The sequence below is a fragment of the Astatotilapia calliptera genome, chromosome 7 (genome assembly GCF_964374335.1).
Source record: "Astatotilapia calliptera chromosome 7, fAstCal68.1, whole genome shotgun sequence".
NCBI classification, from domain to species: Eukaryota; Metazoa; Chordata; class Actinopteri; order Cichliformes; family Cichlidae; genus Astatotilapia; species Astatotilapia calliptera.
This window is the reverse complement of record NC_137428.1, coordinates 23,133,812-23,154,608: the sequence shown is the minus strand read 5'-3', so window position 1 is coordinate 23,154,608 and position 20,797 is coordinate 23,133,812. Positions and strand designations below refer to the sequence as shown.

The 20,797-nt window shown below is 40.2% G+C and overlaps 1 protein-coding gene across 2 annotated transcripts in view; it reads left to right on the top strand.

Annotated features, from left to right (window-relative positions):
• Positions 1-20,797, top strand: part of pappaa (pregnancy-associated plasma protein A, pappalysin 1a) — a 106,241-nt gene that overhangs the window by 20,093 nt on the left and 65,351 nt on the right. For both annotated transcript variants that reach the window (XM_080304252.1, XM_026173684.2), the window contains exons 7-8: positions 8,293-8,794; positions 19,593-19,721. In XM_080304252.1, coding sequence (XP_080160378.1) covers positions 8,293-8,794; positions 19,593-19,721 — 631 coding nt within the window. The remainder of the gene's footprint in view (positions 1-8,292; positions 8,795-19,592; positions 19,722-20,797) is intronic.

Sequence of the window (20,797 nt, the reverse complement as noted above, 5' to 3'; positions counted from 1 at the left end):
ATAAACATTTGAAATAATATAAACACTCAGCGACCACTTTGTCAGGTGCACCTTATCAACTGCTTGTTGAAGACAGTGTAATGATTAGAGAAACTGCAATAAAACCCAAGAGGTACATCCACAGACCTCAGTTAGCATCTTAAATGTAAAACTCACAACAGCACAATTAGACTCTTAGGCACAATGTCCATTGGGCAGATGAGACCAAAGTGGAGGCATTTGGCCATAAAGCAGAGCAACAAGTTTAATAAAAAACAAACATAGAATATCAGAACAAACACCTTACACCAGCTGTGAAGCATGGCGGTGTAAGGGAGATGATTTGTCCAGCCAAAGGACTTGGGGGCCTTGTAATTATTGAGTTGACCATGACCATGAAGTATTCTAGAGTCAGGCCATCTGTCTTATTGCCAAAGCTTGGCTGGAACAGGGTCATGCAACAGAACAAAGAGCAAGAGCGCTCCAGCAAATGTACTACAGAACGGCTGAAAAAGAAAAGAAATCAAGATGTTGCAATGACTCACTCACAAGGGCGTTTAAACCTTTTCATGGGTGCTCAGGCATCTCTAAATTTCATCATAGCACCCCTAAAAATAACTATAGTAATAATAATAGTAATAATAATGTTTTGTAGTGTTATTGACTTTATCTTAGAAAGTTATATTTTGCCAACTTGTCTACACAAAACAGAATAAAATAAAAACATGGCCCCTTTAGTCTGGTTGTCAAAGCACTCTTGGGCAAGATACTGAACCTCGAGTTGCCTGCAATGCATCAAAGTGTGAGTGTGTGAACATTTGGTTAAAACTGGTTGGGCACAGAAAAAAGTGTGTGTGGATAGGTGAATGAGCCTTCTTGTAAGAAAGTGCTTTAAATGCTCAAAGTAGAAAAGCGCTATGTGAGCACAGTCCATTTACCAATTTGGACTGTTTGGCTTAATTAGTTTTCGCTTAGTTAAGCGCAATTTGCAGGATCTCATTCGCTCTCATTGCAAATCTCTAAACATATTCACACTCACTAAAACACATTTCGAACAGTTATTCACTTGTGATGTATAATCCTAACTACAGGAGGCAGATGTTAAACACAACTGCAAAACAGATGTCACTTCTTAAACACAATGGCTTGTTGCTGATGTTAACCAACAAATGCCAGCACAGAGTGCGCAGCCAGCAAGAATGAGCTGACGGTTGATACCAACAATAAATCGAAACAATGTGAGGCGCAAAGGAGGAAATGGGAGATCGAGAACAACAATGTCAGATGAAAACTTGGCAATTGGGAATGACCATGTTTGTGTACATACAATGGACAGCCTGAAACGTATAGTATGAGATTTACATGCCTATAATTTACTCACAAAAAATGTCTCATCTTTTTGTTTTTGCTGTAGTGTTTAAGGAATGCTCTGTAGTGTTATTATTTTTTTGACTTTTCTGTCATCTGAAAACTTTGTGCGGTTTTGGGCACAGATAAAATTGTTTTGATGTGATTGTTTGGTTTTTGCCAGTAGAGTCAGAGGTTTTGTTAATGTTGTTTGAAAATTGGGTTTTGTGTTTACAGTTTTCAGAAAAGAGGGGACGGTTTCAGAAAAAAGGATCTTAGCAACTGGGAAAAACCATAATTACTAATAAGGTTGTGCAGAACCAGCCCAGAATCCATAACAGGAACGGGCAACCCTGCAGCTTCTGTGACCGAGATCTATTATCCAGTCATTATTAGGCCTTACAATTTAAGAGGCTGGCAAGGTTTTGATTGTTTTGGACAGGTTTTCTTTGGATCTATACTTGTCTCTACTGTGCTTTATTTTAGTTTAAATTGAATATATGTTTATTTATCTCTCATATGAAGCACTATAAGCACTGTTTAATACTGAATTTTTTCAAATTCAATTAAATTTAATTTCACAAAAATGTTATTGATGTGATCAAATATATAGAATTACTAGGATTTACATTTTACAACAAACGTTTATTTAAGCAGAGTTATTTAAATATGAGCTTAACTCCTAACCTACAAAATGACAGGAATGCACATATTCATGAAATAACTATGCATAAATTATATAATCCTTCATTTAAAAAAAAGGAAATTTAGAAACTGCTGATCTACTTGGATTTTCCTGCACAGCCATTTCTAGGGTTTACACAGAATGAGCTGAAAAAATGAAAATAACCAGTGAGTAACAAAAATGGCAGAGGTCAAAGTCCTTTGAGCACATAGGAAGGCAACAGCCCCTCAGAAAACCACATAATACAAAGAAGGTATGCAGAGAAGCGTCTCTGGAATGCATAACATGTCAAACCTTGAAGCAGATGGGCTACAGCAGCAGAGGACCACACTAGGTGCTGTGCTTATCAGGTAAGAACAGGAAACTGAATCTACTATAGTTTGCACAGGCTCACCAAAATTGGACAACAGAAAATTGAATAAACATCCCCTGATCTGATGAGTCTGAATTTCTGCTGTGATATTTGGATGTTGGCATAAACAACATGAAAGCATAGATCCATCCAGTTCAGGGTGCTACTGTTGGTGTAATGGTCTGGGAGATATTTTGTTGACACACTTTGCTCATCAACTAAAAAATTTTTAAATCCCACAGTTCACCTAAATATTGTTGCTGGCCATATCCATCCCTTTATGACCACAGTGCACCCATCCTCTGATGGTTGCTTCCAACAGGACAGTGCATAATGTCACAAAGACCAAATCATCTCAAACTGGTTTCTTGAACATCACAAGGAGTTCAGTGTACTGAAATGACCACCACAGTCACCAGATGTCAATCCAACAGGTGCAGCAATAGGATGTGTACATCCCATGTACCTTTGTTAGGTCCATAGGGTGTACCTTATAAAGCACCTGCTGAGTGTTTATACAGCAGACTCTTATATAAAAATAAATAAATTCAACTTTTACATTCACGTACACATCAGTGACAATAAATATAAATAATAAAGTCATACCTGCGGTAACAGTCAAACCACAACACAAGGCTAGAAATGAATCCTAATCAAAGATGATTAAAATTCTGAATCATGTGTCAGTATGTGTGGATGCTGAACAGCAGCTGCTGAACCTTGCCTTTACACTGGTTATAGTGTGTGAACCAGAGGCAAGTCTGGGCTTGTCTAATATGATGTGTGTTTAAACTGTTTTTTCCCTCTTGGAAAGGGTCTTTGTTTGGTTCTCTCTTAACTCTGCTCGGGCCAGCTTCTCACTGGATACACAGAATACTGCAGCTGCTGTCCCTCTATAATGTTGCAAATGTGATCAGTAGTCACGTTCTGTCATTAGAATGCTAGACATTAAATTACTTGCTTTAAGATTATTATAGTTAGATTACTGGCAAAAATTCCTGTTTTGGAAGATGGGCGCATTGACGTGAATGCAAACATACATGGCACCTGTTCTTCAATGTCTTCCTCCTTATACTACTTGACTGGGAAACACTAGCATGGCCAGGGTGAGCCAGAATGCTTCTCATAAATCTTTACTACTCTAAGCCCTGGAGAAATTTGGCTGAAGTAAAAAAGCAATAATGGGGGGGGGGGGCAAAAACACATGGATATGGATTCCAGGAGTGGGTAAGAGAGATTGGGTGGGATCGAAACCACCCAAGATAGTTAAGAGAATTGCATGTGGTTGGTGACATGAGTGAAGGAGGACTGATTGAAAACAGTACTGCACGATGCAAGCGAAAAGGTTCAGGATGTGTATGTTTGACAACTGTATTTTGCTTTACTTTGCAATGTTTCACTTGCAATCTGTAGCACAAACATTATTTTCTCTAAATATCTATGGATTTAATCCTTTAAACTAAACAGCAAGCATCTGTGAAAAATCAGAGAGGGCAGACACCTCACTAAAAGAGTTTTTAAAGATTTGTCTGCCTGACAGTATAAGCATAGACTGCTATTTTGCATTAGGCTCAAACAACAATACAACAAACAAACAAACAAAGAAAAACAGCAAGCAGAATGGTGATTAGCACTGCCACCTCACAGCAAGAAGGTCCTGGGCCTGAGTCCACCGGCCAAGTGTCGGGCCTTTTGTCGTGGAGTTTGCATGATCTCCCTGTGCCCGTTTGGTGTCTCTCTGGGTACTTTGGCTTCCTCCCACACTCTATATACACGCTCATTAGGTTAATTTGAGATGCTAAATTTTAGGTGTGAATGAGAGCATGAATGGTTGTCTGTCTCTTTGTGTTAGCCCTGTGACAGACTGGCGGCCTGTTCAGGACCCCTTATCCTGCCTTATGGCACCCGGGAGAGGCTCCAGCCCCTCCAGCACCCCTGATTTAGATAAACGGAAGAAAACAGTTGGATGGAATAAGTACATCTGAAATGGATGGTTTGATAAATGGATGGATTCATTGGGAATTAAACGAGAGGAATGAAGTGAACAGAGCTGATGATATTGGTAGTCTTTCTTGACACTTTGATAGCTTCTACACATGTAATTTATCACTTGTCTTTCATTACTGCTGTCAAATTGACACTACAGAGCACAAAACAATATATCAAAGGATGAGATTATTGTCATCCATCCTGCCAGGATCAAACACAGCGCATTGGTCATTCTGTCACAATCAAAGGACACATTTGCTGCTTCAGCTAAAAAAAATCTATTTAATTCTAACACATTCACCCCAAATTTACAGTGACTTTAGTGTACAGAGAGCATAAAGTCCCTTGTAAATTTTGTAACATTTTCTTATGGTATAACTATTTGAGTTATAGTAGTTAGCTCCTTCACTGTGCACCAAAATAACTTAAAATTTAAAAAAAGGCTTGTAAATGCTACCTGATTTGATATATATTTTCAAGACAAGAGTGCCCATTGCCTGTATAAGTGAGTCTGTGTGTCTGCAAAGTGTCTCTCTGTTTGTATGTGTCAGGGCAAAAGCATTGGAGGGGGGGGCGGGTTGACGTCTGCCTTCTAAGTGAGGAAGTGTGTAGCAGTGTGACAGTGAGTCATCGATAGTGAAAGCCAGAGCCAGACACTTCTTAGAAAGCATAAAGTGTGCATGCCCGGACATATCCCTGTCTGTTTATTCATCCAGCTCTATGGACTTTTTCTGGATCAGTATGATTGTAACCAACATCTATCCTAGAGTTGTACTTCACCGATTACAGCCAGTATTAATTGTCTTGACTTGAAAAGAGCAAAATGTTTCAGCCGCAGTTTTCTGGCCAGTGTCATTGCCGAGTCAGGAATTCCATTTTTGTTGACAAGGAGCCTTTAGGATGCATTTAACAGACAGTTATTAAATAAAGTTTAAATGTGGCAAAAAGCAAGCCTCACAGAGTGTAATACTCTTAAAGTTAAGCATAAACCTCCAAACGAAGGATTTGCTTGATTAGCAGAAAGAAACAAAAAATACATTTGGTAAAAAATATAAATCTCTCCTCATATCAACCAGACAACAACAAAAAAAGAAGTATTGGAGTAACACAAATGGAGGAAATATGCAGGGTTGTCCAGCAAAAAAGTTTAACCTAGCTCAACAATTACTGAAAAATATTTGGCTGCCAGCTGCCATTGGGTCAAAGACAAGGTTCTGCCAGAGGGGTTACACAGAGACAGCAGACATTCATACCTATGCCAAAGTTATAATCATCAGTTCATCAGTTCTGCACACAGTAAACAGCTTTTAGAGCAGCATATGCTCACATCCACATGTCTTTTTCGGGGAAGGCCTTGCATTTCAACTGAAAGTATGCTACTTCATGAGTCATTTCTTAATGAGAACGATCAGGGAACTTCCATCACCCCAAATCTCAAGAAGCTGGGACTTTGTGTAAAATGTAAATGAAAACAGAATGCAGCAACTTTCAAAGCTCATTTTTAATTTGATGATGGGGTAACAAAAGATTGGAAAAGTAAGTGGCACTAAAAAGAAACAGCTGGAGGAACATTTTGCAGCAAATTAGGTTAATTGGCAACACCTCAGTGACATTATTGGGTATAATAAGAGCATGTTAGAATGCCAGAGGTGAAGATGAGCAGAGGTTCACTAATCTGCACAAAAACTGCAGTTACAAATTATATGACAATTTCAAAATAATAATCCTCAATTTAAACTGTGAGGTCTATGGATAGCTCATCATCTAGAGTACATAATCTCATAATAAAAACTTGATAATCTGGAGAAATCTTAGTACGCCTTTGGACAAGACTAGAAATCAAATATTGGATGCCCCCAGGCCTGGTGGCAATAAGCAGGACTGCATTAAAAAACAGACATCATTCTATCATTGAAGTCACAGAATCGCTCAGGAACAGGTCCACAAATCCTTATCTGTGAACACAGTTTGCTGTGCTAACTGGAACTGGGATTAAAGCACTATGATGCAAAGAAGACGCCATGTGTGAACATGATCCAGAAATGCTACTTTCTTCTCTGGGTCAAAGTGGAAAATTGTTTTGTGGTCAAACAAATTGAAATTTGACTGAAGAGTTGAGAGACCATCTCGCTTGTTACCACTGCTCAGTTCAAAAGCCACCATCTCTGAAGGTATGAGTTTGTATTTAGTGACTTTGGACATATGGAAAGGCCCCATCAGTGCTGAAAGGTATATATAGGTTTCGTAAAAAATGTTGTCATTCAGATCACGACTTCTTTCAGCAAGACAATGCTAAACCAATGTGTCACCAAACAAAATATGATAAAAATGACCCAGGACTGAGACAAGAACAGCCAAGAACAACATTTGTCTCCTAAAAGTCTCCCCAGCTCCCACATGCGCTCCTGTTAAATAAAAGAAATGGTGGTAAACACTGTCTCTACTTATTTGCGATGTGCTGCTGCCGTTAAATTCATAATGAGGGGTGGTGGTATTTTTCTGTCTAAACATTTGACATGTTTTGTATCTACTACTGTGAATAGCACAAATATTTTTTACACAAATTTTCTTGCAAATTATCCCATTCCTTCTTTCAGAGTTGGGGTTGTAAAAAGGGATGTGACAAATTCAAATTTTTAACAGAAGGGGAACAAAAACTGCAGCGAAAACAAAAAATAACAAGCACTAACCCATTTTACCCAAAACAAAACCTTGTTACAAGAATCCAAATGGCACCAATTTCTTGGAATGTGTAAAATTTGAATGTGGAAACGTCATTTGCATATAAAGCTACATTAAATTCATTTTTAAAACCCCAAAACAAACAAGGGTACTGCCAATCAACTTTAAAAACAAAACAAAAAACAGTTTATACTGCCTTGGGTTACACAATGGCACCTCTACTCTTTCTCCTCTTAAATCTTCAACCACATAATTCCTGTGCCAGAGCAGGAGTGGGGCCCACCATAACAGCTGACATTACAAAATATTTTCAGTGGCTACAGCTCCTTTCCTTGCAAACTCAATGAAAATTTACCCAGAAAGCCGGGATTACATGAGCCGAGCAAAGCCAACCTCTTGGAGTACCTTAGTTCATTCTCTTCCAGCCTCCCGCTTTTCTCCCTCTCTTCTCTATTTCTTACTCTCTTTCTCTTTTCTTTAATTCACCTCCACACTGGCCACACACACACACTTACAGTACAATAATAAATGTGTTGAGATAATGTGGCTTGGAAACCATATTCAGTCTTCACTTGATTAAACACTGGAATTTTGCATGGTGCCCAGAAATGAGGTTAGCAAATGGCTTCTTTGGTTGCCAGCTTGGAAATGCACAAAAGGAAATTGAGGGAGAACATAGTGTCTGCCGCTTGCTGGCTTCTAAAAGTGCTTGATGAATGTTAGTGTACGTCACTTGGGATAATCCAAGTTAGCTGTGTGTGGACTCCAAATATGGCTGGAGTGTGACTGTTAGAGGTTGTAATGACTGCGCTGAAGTGAGAACCCTGCACAGGGCCCCTCTCAGAAGGTACACACCTCAGCTCTGCCTTTCCTCTGCAGATGGACTCACAATGAACTCTCAGTTTCACCTCAACCTTGATGTTGCAAGCACTGCAGATACACCAAAAAGATTGTTGATGCGATTAAAAAAAATAAAAAATAAAAATCTGTCAGCAATCTTTTTTAATATTTAGTTTAAATTTACCTGTTCGGTTATCTTAAAATAGTTCTGTACAATAGTGTATTTGAATTCATCATTATGTGTCTGCATGAGTGTTTAATAATCACCCATAGCTGTATCTAAAATGGTCAACATAAGCTTGTGAATTATTTAAAGTTTTTGTGTTGCCTACGTGTGTGTGTGTGTGTGTGTGTGTGTGTGTGTGTGTGTGTGTGTGTGTGTGTGTGTGTGTGACTGCTTTGTAATTTCATCCCATAGGCCCTCCTGATGTGGAGCAGGCTTGTGAACCAAGTGTGCGTACCTGGAGCCCTCATTCAGCAACCGAGCAAGACATCATTGGCCTGCCAGAGTGCCCTTTACAGGGCTGCATGCTTCAGCTAGAGTTCGCCTACCCACTGGTACCTGACTCCTTGACTGTGTGGGTTACATTTCTTAGCCGCGAGGAAACAGCGCTGCCTGCGATCCATAACATCTTGCTGCTGACCGTCAGTGGAAACAACATTTCACTGGGTCCCAGCAATGTTTTCTGTGATACCCCGCTCACTATGAAGCTGGACATTGAGGAAGAGGTGTATGGGGTACAGTTCTACACTATGGAGCATCATCTGGAGATCGACGCCACTCTCTTGACATCCAAGCCAGACTATAAACTCTGCAACCATTGCCAGCCTTTACGCTACCGCCTGTTGCGTCAGCCACCCTTCACACATGCCCCCAACGGTCTGCTGCTGAATGAACCTACCCACCGATATACAGATAGGTGAGTGACCTGGTAGGTGAATATTTTTCTATGAGTGCCCAAACCTCCACGTAAATCGCCACTCAAAGCCTGTCAGGATCACACAAACATTTCTGAGTGAAATATTTCTGACTTGGCCTGTTCATAGTCAGTGTTGGTCAAGTTACTTAAAAAAAGTAATCAGTAACTAATTACTGATTACTTCCCCCAAAAAGTAATCCCGTTACTTTACTGATTACTTACTTTCAAAAGTAATTAATTACTTAGTTACTTAGTTACTTTTTAAAAACACAATTTACAACCTGAAGAGGTTGTAAATTGAGGAAAAGTCCCTTTTTAAAACTTGTTTTATTAGTTGTAATCTTTTAACTTCATGCATCAAGCAAAAAAAAATTTTGTGTTTACACTCACTCTTTCAAATAGATGCAAGTAAAACACAGCAGAAAATAATTAAAGTCAAAGACTAGCGGTCCTGTTGCACTATTTTCACCTGTAAAGCAGGAGTGGGGTAGGCGGAGGTTTACGCTGGTGCAGGTGTGCCGCGGTCAGTTGAAGAATCCGCGAGTTTCTCTGTCGTATTCCACTCAGTGCTTGCTTGGAAGTTTAGGGGGGTTTCGCTGTAACAAGAAGTTTTCTTCCCACACACAAAGGACGCTAATGTTTTTGTCACTTTTTATGGAATCAAACTTAAAGTAAGGTCAGTACTTCCACGCTTTAAACGCTGCACGCTCATACTCTCTCCTGCACTCGATATAGAACATCGCACTTGCTTAGTCACTGTCACTGTCATGAGACATTCTTGCAAAAAAAAAATCACGGTTTTAGTAACGCAGTAACGCAGCGTTCCTACGGGAAGTAACGGTAATCTAATTACCGTTTTTGCAATAGTAATCCCTTACTTTACTCATCAGATTGCCCATTTTTGTTCATAGTCCACCAGGTTTTATGTATTTCAGCTTGTCATATGTTTTGTGCAAGCTTGCTGGGAGGTGGGCAGAAAGACAAACAAAACAATTCAAAAAAACCGCTTGTACAATAAGTTTGCAGCAGCCTGAAAAATATTTCTGCAAACGGTTGTTTATGAGAAAAAATGGAGACTTGCTGAGCAGTCACTGTATACCTTCCTTCTTTAGTGTGATGTAATTAGGAGTTTTTTCAGGGCATGCCAGTAAAAAGTGTTTTGTTTTTTTTATCTGTGGAAACTATTCACTTAGCTATGTTCTCGTAATACAAGATATCCTTTTTAATGCCCCCAGGAACATAAGCAAGCCGCCTCTTGTTCTGCAGTTTCAAATCTGTTGCCCAACATTTGTTTCCTATAAGTCATAGGTCAGTTATTGCCCACATTTGCTTCCCCCCCATATTCCATGAAAAAGCAAATAGACGGCCTGTTGAAGGTATTATCTGCACACTGTGGTGAGAATTTAATGCTTTGCTTTTATGGAATGTGCTGACACAGGAAAAAAACATGTTGCTATACATGACAGAGCTGTGTGTTGTGCCATCCCACTATCATGCTGTCAGTCTGGTTCCCATGAGAAGGATAGTGCTTGATAAGAGGCAGAACAGTGAGCACGCACATTATGCAGGATGCAGTGATGATATCTAACTTCCATAAAGTGCCTGTACATAACTTCCCAGTATACAGTGGGGCAAAAAAGTATTTAGTCAGCCACCGATTGTGCAAGTTCCCCCACTTAAAATGATGACAGAGGTCAGTAATTTGCACCAGAGGTACACTTCAACTGTGAGAGACAGAATGTGAAAAAAAAAATCCATGAATCCACATGGTAGGATTTGTAAAGAATTTATTCGTAAATCAGGGTGGAAAATAAGTATTTGGTCAATAACAAAAATACAACTCAATACTTTGTAACATAACCTTTGTTGGCAATAACAGAGGTCAAACGTTTACTATAGGTCTTTACCAGGTTTGCACACACAGTAGCTGGTACTTTGGCCCATTCCTCCATGCAGATCTTCTCGAGAGCAGTGATGTTTTGGGGCTGTCGCCGAGCAACACGGACTTTCAACTCCCGCCACAGATTTTCTATGGGGTTGAGGTCTGGAGACTGGCTAGGCCACTCCAGGACTTTCAAATGCTTCTTACGGAGCCACTCCTTTGTTGCCCGGGCGGTGTGTTTTGGATCATTGTCATATTGGAAGACCCAGCCTCGTTTCATCTTCAAAGTTCTCACTGATGGAAGGAGGTTTTGGCTCAAAATCTCACGATACATGGCCCCATTCATTCTGTCCTTAACACGGATCAGTCGTCCTGTCCCCTTGGCAGAAAAACAGCCCCATAGCATGATGTTTCCACCCCCATGCTTCACAGTAGGTATGGTGTTCTTGGGATGCAACTGAGTATTCTTCTTCCTCCAAACACGACGAGTTGAGTTTATACCAAAAAGTTCTACTTTGGTTTCATCTGACCACATGACATTCTCCCAATCCTCTGCTGTATCATCCATGTGCTCTCTGGCAAACTTCAGACGGGCCTGGACATGCACTGGCTTCAGCAGCGGAACACGTCTGGCACTGCGGGATTTGATTCCCTGCCGTTGTAGTGTGTTACTGATGGTGACCTTTGTTACTTTGGTCCCAGCTCTCTGCAGGTCATTCACCAGGTCCCCCCGTGTGGTTCTGGGATCTTTGCGCACCGTTCTCATGATCATTTTGACCCCACGGGATGAGATCTTGCGTGGAGCCCCAGATCGAGGGAGATTATCAGTGGTCTTGTATTTCTTCCATTTTCTGATGATTGCTCCCACGGTTGATTTTTTCACACCAAGCTGCTTGCCTATTGTAGATTCACTCTTCCCAGTCTGGTGCAGGTCTACAATACTTTTCCTGGTGTCCTTCGAAAGCTCTTTGGTCTTGGCCATGGCGGAGTTTGGAGTCTGACTGTTTGAGGCTGTGGACAGGTGTCTTTTATACAGATGATGAGTTCAAACTGGTGCCATTCATACAGGTAACGAGTGGGGGACAGAAAAGCTTCTTACAGAAGACGTTACAGGTCTGTGAGAGCCAGAGATTTTCCTTGTTTGAGGTGACCAAATACTTATTTTCCACCCTAATTTACGAATAAATTCTTTACAAATCCTACCATGTGAATTCATGGATTTTTTTTTCACATTCTGTCTCTCACAGTTGAAGTGTACCTCTGGTGCAAATTATTGACCTCTGTCATCATTTTAAGTGGGGGAACTTGCACAATCGGTGGCTGACTAAATACTTTTTTGCCCCACTGTAGTGTGAGTATCCGTGGAAGGTTGCCTACAGTAGGAATGTATTTATTTTGAGGTTTTGGCACACTTCAGTTATTATTGATGTACTGTAGGTAGTTTTACTGCTGTGGTGTATTTCACTAGCTGTGGTTGCATTCCAGTGGTGGTGGTCAGTTGCGATGGCTGTCTGTTTTCTGTTGTGAGAGCATGTGCGATCTTGTTTCTGTTAAATGGTCAGCGAAGATCTAGCAAGTAAGTATGTGTGTTCTAGCCATAAAAGTCTGTAGCTCATCCAACTGAAGAAGAATAGTGTGTCTTTTAGGACAATTTATTTGGAAACACTGTGGAACAAAACAAACAAAATAAAAACATACTGTACAACCTCCAAAAGGCAGAATGAAGGGGCATAATGTTTTCACTTTCTTTTACTGATCAGGGCATAAACATTAAATTAGACACGTCGTTCGGAATACTGATGCAGGCCCATTGGCTCGTCACGAAGCATAACGAAACAAACATAACCTCTGACATTGTGAAGGTCACCCAGATGTTTTTGTCCGCCACAAATCCAGCGTAAAGTGCTCCGTTTGACTACCTGAGTCGATTTGCTGAAATGCTTTTCTTGACCACACAGACAGTTGCATCGTCTTGCAGTATGTTTCAGTGGGTTTGACAGACACGGATGATTGACCCTCCACTTTCAGGCTTACTGGCCTTCAGATTAGTTGAGGCAAACTGAGCAAAGGAGATGCCAGAGAACATACCTCCTAAGTATCAACCCATGTATGATGGATTGTTTGGTCAAAGTAACGAGATGCAAAGTGGGAGTTAGGACTACTTGAGGGGTAAATTATGGCCATGATTGGAGGGCAAAGAGGGACAGTATTAGGAGGTCAAGCAAATGTAAGGAAAGAAGGTAGCAGAAGATGGTTCCACTCCTCCTCAAAGGAGGTCGTCCAGTAGCAGTGCTGCTACTGCCCCCTTTGCAATTTAACTCTGGTTCTGTACAGTTCTGCATATTATCTGCCACATTTATCCCTTTAGCTACTCAAGTCTAGATTTGCTTGTTTAACTATTGTGTGGCACTCTTTTTGGCTAATTCTGAAAGCAAGTTAGATCTTAAACCGAGGACTTTATATGTAGTTCTGGTCAAATGGGGGGAACAGCAGTTCTTTCCTTTAAGTCAATCTAATGTTCACACTCAGTTCACACAGCTATTTGAAAAAGTAGGCAATGTTTCTATATCACTTTATTGTCAACACATTAATTTATTTTGCTAATAGAGTTAGGGGATTATTTTTTCTCATAACAAGCAGTAAAAATCACCGATTAGTCGGAAATCCTTCGACAGCAGCTACAGCGATTATTACTTTACTCTCTTCGATCACCTCTTCATTACAAACATAAAAAACATAATCCATAGCAAACCGTTAGTAATCTGGTAAAGTAACTAAGTAAAGTAAAATTTTATTTATATAGCACATTTCTAGATAAAAGATCACAAAGTGCTTCACAAGGTATAAAACAAAATGGTAAATGGCCTGTATTTATATAGCGCTTTACTAGTCCCTAAGGACCCCAAAGCGCTTTACATATCCAGTCATCCACCCATTCACACACACATTCACACACTGGTGATGGCAAGCTACATTGTAGCCACAGCCACCCTGGGGCGCACTGACAGAGGCGAGGCTGCCGGACACTGGCACCACCAGGCCCTCTGACCACCACCAGTAGGTAACGGGTGAAGTGTCTTGCCCAAGGACACATCGACCGAGACTGTCCAAGCCGGGGCTCGAACCGACAACCTTCCGATTACAAGGCGAACTCCCAACTCTTGAGCCACGATCGCCCCAAAAACAGACAAAAGTTAACAAAATGCAATTCTAAAAAGATGTGTTTTTAGTTGTTTTTAATCTGGTAAAGTCTGGCTTGTAACTGGTAGAAGTCATTAATCAGCTAAGGGTTAAAGGTTCAGGAAGAGCCAGGACATTTCTCTGTCCTTGTTTAGTTTATTTGATCATTTTTCATCAGGCAAATGCAGCTGTTTAGGCAAAAGGAAATAGAAACTACAGACCCGCGCAACCCAGAGGACTTCTAAAAAGGCATACGATTGCCATAAAAATTATTTCCTGTCCTGTTTGAATAATTTATTTTAGCTCTATACATATAGCACAGGTTAGTGTGGGTGTATAATTAACAGTCCTGAAAAGTAAGGCTTTGTTTGGTGATCTTGCAGGTTCAAATTAAGTTGTTTTTTTTCTCAACTTCCATACATTTATCTGTTTTTCTCATCTGGAGTCTTTCCGCCAAGAACAACAAGGAGCTACAGAATGGAAATGCATCTGCACATAAGTGTCCACATATCAGTAAAGGTTGGAACACACAGACGAGCACAGGCACACACCGGCAAACTTCTTGCTGTTAGTAGCTTTCACGTATGTTAACTCATGGCTCTGTGTGGTTTTGAATACCTTTGAAATGCATATTACAGGGCTTTGTTCAAGACTTCACAAGAGAGCCACTATGAAAAAAAAAAATTATTCTGGGGTTTTGAGAAGAACAAAAAAGCACTAATGATGAAATCTTATCATGTGACACGTTGACAGTGATTGTAGTAAGGTCCTTTGAGCTATGAGTTATACAGCAGATATTTTACATAGCTATAATTAGTTACAGATAAGTGTGTTTTTATGAATACTGGATAGGAATTCTGATACTAAATTGTTTGAAACCTATAGGTGTGGCTGTTATAAATTCGTCCACAACATCACTATGTGCTTTTGAGGTAGCAAACAAACAAACAAATTAAAAATCTCTATGCTATTTGTTCATTCTTCTCTGCTGCCAGTGGCTTTACTAACATATGACCACATTTAAACTGGTGCCGTTTTTATGCCCGAATCATTCAAAGTTCGGCATTAAGTGGCTCTGAAAATGGTCAGGCACATGGATTGGACTAAAAATAATTCAGTAAGAAAGCATTCAGTGTTCAAACAAAATTTTGAAAGACTTTCCGAAACCCATGCTCAAGATCAGTAAAAAAAAAACCCCAAAACAAACAAAAATCCCCACAAAAACACGATGAGAAGAAAGTCTGGCTACTTTGTCAGTGAACGCAAATTCATTGATTAAACTTCACATTAATTAATTAAACAAGAAAATGGGAAAATTAATAACTGTGAACACAAATCAGTAGATTAAATATCGCAGCTATTTCACCCGCTTCCCAGAAGCTGTGTTGTATCATTATATCAGTGACAAGAGGAGAAAAAAATGTTGTGCGAAAGGACAAAGGACCCCACGATGGAGTTTTGCAGATCCTGAGGAAACTGCCTTTGTGCCCCAAGCTGACTGTGATGTATGGCACGAGGGGGATCTGATCTCGTGGTGTTTTCTCAGAAAATAACTGAGGATGATATATGGCTCAGTCGACATGAGCTGATAATCTGTTTATTGCTTTTTAAATAAGAAAGTCATGGGGCACGCTTAAATAAAATGTTTGCAATTGACTGCTACAGTATTGACACGGGTAACGAGTTTGCAGTTCTTTGCCTGTATAGACCTAGGCGCCGGACATAACCACAGTCTTTGGCTTAGTCACTCACCTCAGCTTCCTTTCTAAGCCTTTTAATCCCAGCGTGGCTGTAAACCGCCGCTCCAACTTTGCTACTGAAAGAAGAACATGATTCCCCGGAGTCGTGATAATAATAATGAATAATAATAATGGATTGGATTTATATAGCGCTTTACAATACCACTATTCATTCACACACTGGTGGAGGCAAGCTACAGTTGTAGCCACAGCTGCCCTGGGGCAGACTGACAGAAGCGAGGCTGCCATATCGCGCCATCGGCCCCTCTGGCCAACACCAGTAGGCAAGTAGGGTAAAGTGTCTTGCCCAAGGACACAACGACCAGGACAGAGAGGCCAGGGATCGAACCGGCGACCTTCCGGTTACAGATGCGATTCCCAACCCCCTGAGCCACGGTCGTGAGCCATTTTTTACACGCTTTTCCCAGCAATCACATCATCGTGCATGCGAGAACCCAAATGCCTGATATAATCGAATCGTGAGATGGTTTTTAACCTGATAGTACACAGTCTAATTGCACCCAGGTAAGAATGTTGGTGGTAACAATCTGGGGAATTTATTTATCTTACCTCACTCCCTACATGTAAGACAGTTGTGTGACCTATCCTGAGAAATTTACCTGAGTTCATGTGTGAAAATTGTCTGTCAGAGAAAGAAGCACGCAGCACTGTTTTTATCTTGATTTTAGTCCCTAAATCAAACAGCATGTTTGTTCAAACAGCCATGTATTGAAAACTACAGCACTGTTTTTAGTTGTATTTGTGAGATGACGGTGAAAAGCTAGAAGGACTGACCATCAGCCTAACGAGAACTAGATTACCTCATTAGATCCAGTCATTAAAATCATCCTTTCTGCTTGTTCTTGCATGAGCAGGCCTCCCATTGTGGCCCAATCAGTAAGTGCTAGTGCTTTTCAGTGCATTGGATTGCCTGAAACCGAGCGGCCCAAATACCTGCCCATCCACAAAAGGGAAAGTTGTGTGCCTCCTTTCAAAGCGGCATCTGTTTCTCTCTTCTTTCCGTCTATTCTGCATGTTTGCTTTGCTCAAAGATAAAGTCTCCCAGAGCTTGACTTTTCCAGAGGCTAAACTAATTCAATTAGAAGGGACATGTTTGAGTGTAACCTAGAGTTGCACCAGTATGAACCAACATTGCGGAACAGGGCACACTGTTGTGCAGATGAGAGTCTGTCAGGCCAAACGTTCTGTGTTGATAATAATAAAGCCAACATAAATAACTAATCTCAGGCACGAACTTTGCTGTAAGAGAATTCATTTTGTTACTTGATCTTTAGGCTTGTCACTTTTTATATTTCGTACTTCACGGCGAACTTGCACTTGGTCTAGGTCTTTCTGTTGGGAATGCCATGAACAAACATGGAAAAGTGAAGAAGAGATTACATGTTTTACCCTAAGCCTCTAATTGAAAACATTTACGTGTTCTCATTCAGTAGTAAATAAAAAAAAGTGCTCAGAAAAGGCAAAGGCTTTCCTGAACCTCATTCAAAGCCTTCTTTGAAGACTCTTTAGTTTAAATCTTTGGGGTACCAGGGAAAGTTCAGTGCTTGATCCTGCTGATGCGTTACATTCACACTCTGGAATATATGGCAGCTTTGGGAATAGTGTGATATGCCTGTTTTAATTAAAGCCTGTGTGTATGCGTCTCTCATTGCTATGTAATTCTATGGACTGTATGCGAGGTGCTTTCTGTAATAGGCATATTTATGGTCCATGTGAAATAATCCATGGCTAAACTATTGGTTCTACTTAATCCCATTCATAGATGCCGTTTTTAACAGATATACCAAAAAAAGGCTGCATGCATACAGCATTCAAGCATTCCCTTTACTTTAAGAACTGAAAGACATCAACATGCGCTACTGCACATTAACTGTTGCGCTGTTTGATTGTACTACAACGTCTTAAAAAGATATATTCAAAAGTTGTATTCTTTAAATGTAAAGTGATTTTTTTATAACGCCTGCAAATCAGAAATCCAGTATCTCAAATAATAACGATCTTTCCTAAGATCAATCAAAAGATACAATACAGAAATGTCCAGCGTTTGTAAGGTATGTTCATTTATATACTCAATACATAAGTCTGTGGCTCCTTTCACACAAATACTTGCATATTTTTGAGTAATTTCAGCGCAGTGTGGGATTGAGGCAATCAGCCTGTGGCCCTGCTGAGGAGTTATTGAAGCCCAGGTTGCTTTGATTGCGACCTTCACCTTGTCTGTATTTTTATGTCAGGTGTTTCTCATCTTCCACTCAACAGCATCCCATACATTCTCTATGGGGTTCAGATCAGGGGAGTTGGCTGGACAATCCAGCTCGCACGCTCAAGACAGATGTTTTAGAAATAACACATCATGTGTTAATTTTTAACACATCTGCGTGTCTTGTTAAGGACTAAACACACGTTGTTTTGAACACCGTCACTGTGTAGCACATTTAGCACATTCTCTGTATTTAAATATTTCTACAAACTGAGCAACAGTCTAGAAGTTTTTCTCCAGGTAAGACGTTTCTAACATTGTCTCGGTTAGCTACAGTATAACAGTTGTAGCTCCTTTCTTGAATCTTCTCCTTGTGAACATCTCACAAGTTCTTCAATTGACTTTTTTTGACAATCCTCTCAAGGCTACAGTCACCCGTGTTGCTTTTGCACCTTTTCCTACCACACATTCCCTTCCAGTCAACTTTCCATTAACATGCGTCGAAACATCCGATTTACTCTGTGAGTAAACTCTATGAACAGCCAGTCTTTTCAGATGTGGTTTACCCACCTCATGGAGGGTATGGATGATTATCATCTGGACAACTGTCAGCAGTCTTCCTCATGACTGTGGTTGCATGTACATATTTTATTGAAAGAAACATGGTATTTATACTGTTTAAACAATAACGGACTCAAAATCAAAATATTCTGATACTCTGAATATATGAACATAGACAAAATTTGACAACGACTTATATTTAAGTTCCCAAATCTTATGCCATGATCACTATCCACCCCCCAAAACCACGAAAGCCTAAGAATGATGAATGAGAAGCCGTACCATAACAAATGCAAATCAAAACTAGAAATGAGAAACCAAAATAATACCAAAAAAAGTATCAAAACAGGAAAAAAAAACCCTTAAACAATACAGATGTAAATGAAGGTGCTTTTGTGATTCAATTATTTTGTTTTTATTGCATGTTTCCAGAACTTTCTTTCGTTGCCTTTACTTATTTTTACTCTTGTTCTTTGTTAAATTGTAATGAGTCATAAAATAACACAGTTGCCTCAGTTTTTAAAGAAAGTAATTCCACTGATTACAGGGACCTGTAGTTAGAAGAGGCAATCTGATTATGATAGAGGTACAACGTAAAGGCAAACAAACCAGAGAGAATAAATAAACATTTTGCAATACTGACTTCCAAAAAGCACCCTCACTTACATATATTATTATTTACTTGTTTTCTTTCCCTGGGATTAATTGCTTGTCTAGTGGTTTTGGTTTCTCATTCATAGCTTTGATTATTTTTTTGTTTATGGCTTTGATTTTCTTATTTATATATTTTCCTTTCAGACTTTTTTGTTTCAGAAATCCTTATCATGGTGCCTCAAAAAACCATTATGGTGACTTAGACAATCAAAGTGAGTAAGCCTCCATTATTTCTCCCGTATTTCGTCACAATGGTTCCTTGAATCGCTGTGATAAGGAAACACAACAAAGCTGGACATGCAGTGGGTAAAAGCAGACGTATCAGTCGATCGGAAAGACAGATATGTGAAAGTACAAACTTAGAAGTTTACTAGTTGAATAAAGAGACACACAAACTCACCAGTTGACTTAGCAACAATTCTAACAACTTGATCTCCACCGACCTGGTCTTATGAAGGTTTCTCGTATGCAGTCTTTTACTTTTACTTTCTTTGCATGTGGTATTTCTTTGTATTGTCCAGACATATGAACTTACTGTGTTTTTTCTCACTCTTTGTGCAGGGATGTGATACCACATGCTACGTATACTTACCAGGTCCAAACAATCTCCAGGCAAAGTGAGAGTGAGCCATCTCCACCTTTGGTGCATCAACTTGGGGCACCCTATTGTGGTGATGGTCGCATCCAAAGGTAACAGGCACCACATATATATATATATATATATATATATATATATATATATATATATATATATATATATATATATATATGTATGTATATATGTATGTATGTATATATGTATGTATATATATATGTATGTATATATATATGTATGTATATATATATGTATGTATATATATATGTATGTATATATGTATATATATATGTATGTATATATGTATATATATATGTATGTATATATATATGTATATATATATATATATAAAAAAAAACACCCAGCACGCCCCTGCGGGCGGTTTATCCTTCAAGCTCGGGTCCTCTACCAGAGGCCTGGGAGCTTGAGGGTCCTGCGCAGTATCTTAGCTGTTCCCAGGACTGCGCTCTTCTGGACAGAGATCTCCGATGTTGTTCCCGGGATCTGCTGGAGCCACTCGCCTAGCTTGGGAGTCACCGCACCTAGTGCTCCGATTACCACGGGGACCACCGTTACCTTCACCCTCCACATCCTCTCGAGCTCTTCTCTGAGCCCTTGGTATTTCTCCAGCTTCTCGTGTTCCTTCTTCCTGATATTGCTGTCATTCGGAACCGCTACATCGATCACTACGGCCGTCTTCTTCTGTTTGTCTACCACCACTATGTCCGGTTGGTTAGCCACCACCATTTTGTCCGTCTGTATCTGGAAGTCCCACAGGATCTTAGCTCGGTCATTCTCCACCACCCTTGGGGGCATCTCCCATTTTGACCTCGGGACTTCCAGGTTATACTCGGCACAGATGTTCCTGTACACTATGCCGGCCACTTGGTTATGGCGTTCCATGTATGCCTTGCCTGCTAGCATCTTGCACCCTGCTGTTATGTGCTGGATTGTCTCTGGGGCATCTTTACACAGCCTGCACCTGGGGTCTTGCCTGGTGTGATAGACCCCAGCCTCTATGGATCTTGTGCTCAGAGCTTGTTCTTGTGCTGCCATGATTAGTGCCTCTGTGCTGTCTTTCAGTCCAGCTTTGTCCAGCCACTGGTAGGATTTCTGGATATCAGCCACCTCCTCTATCTGCCGGTGGTACATACCGTGCAGGGGCCTGTCC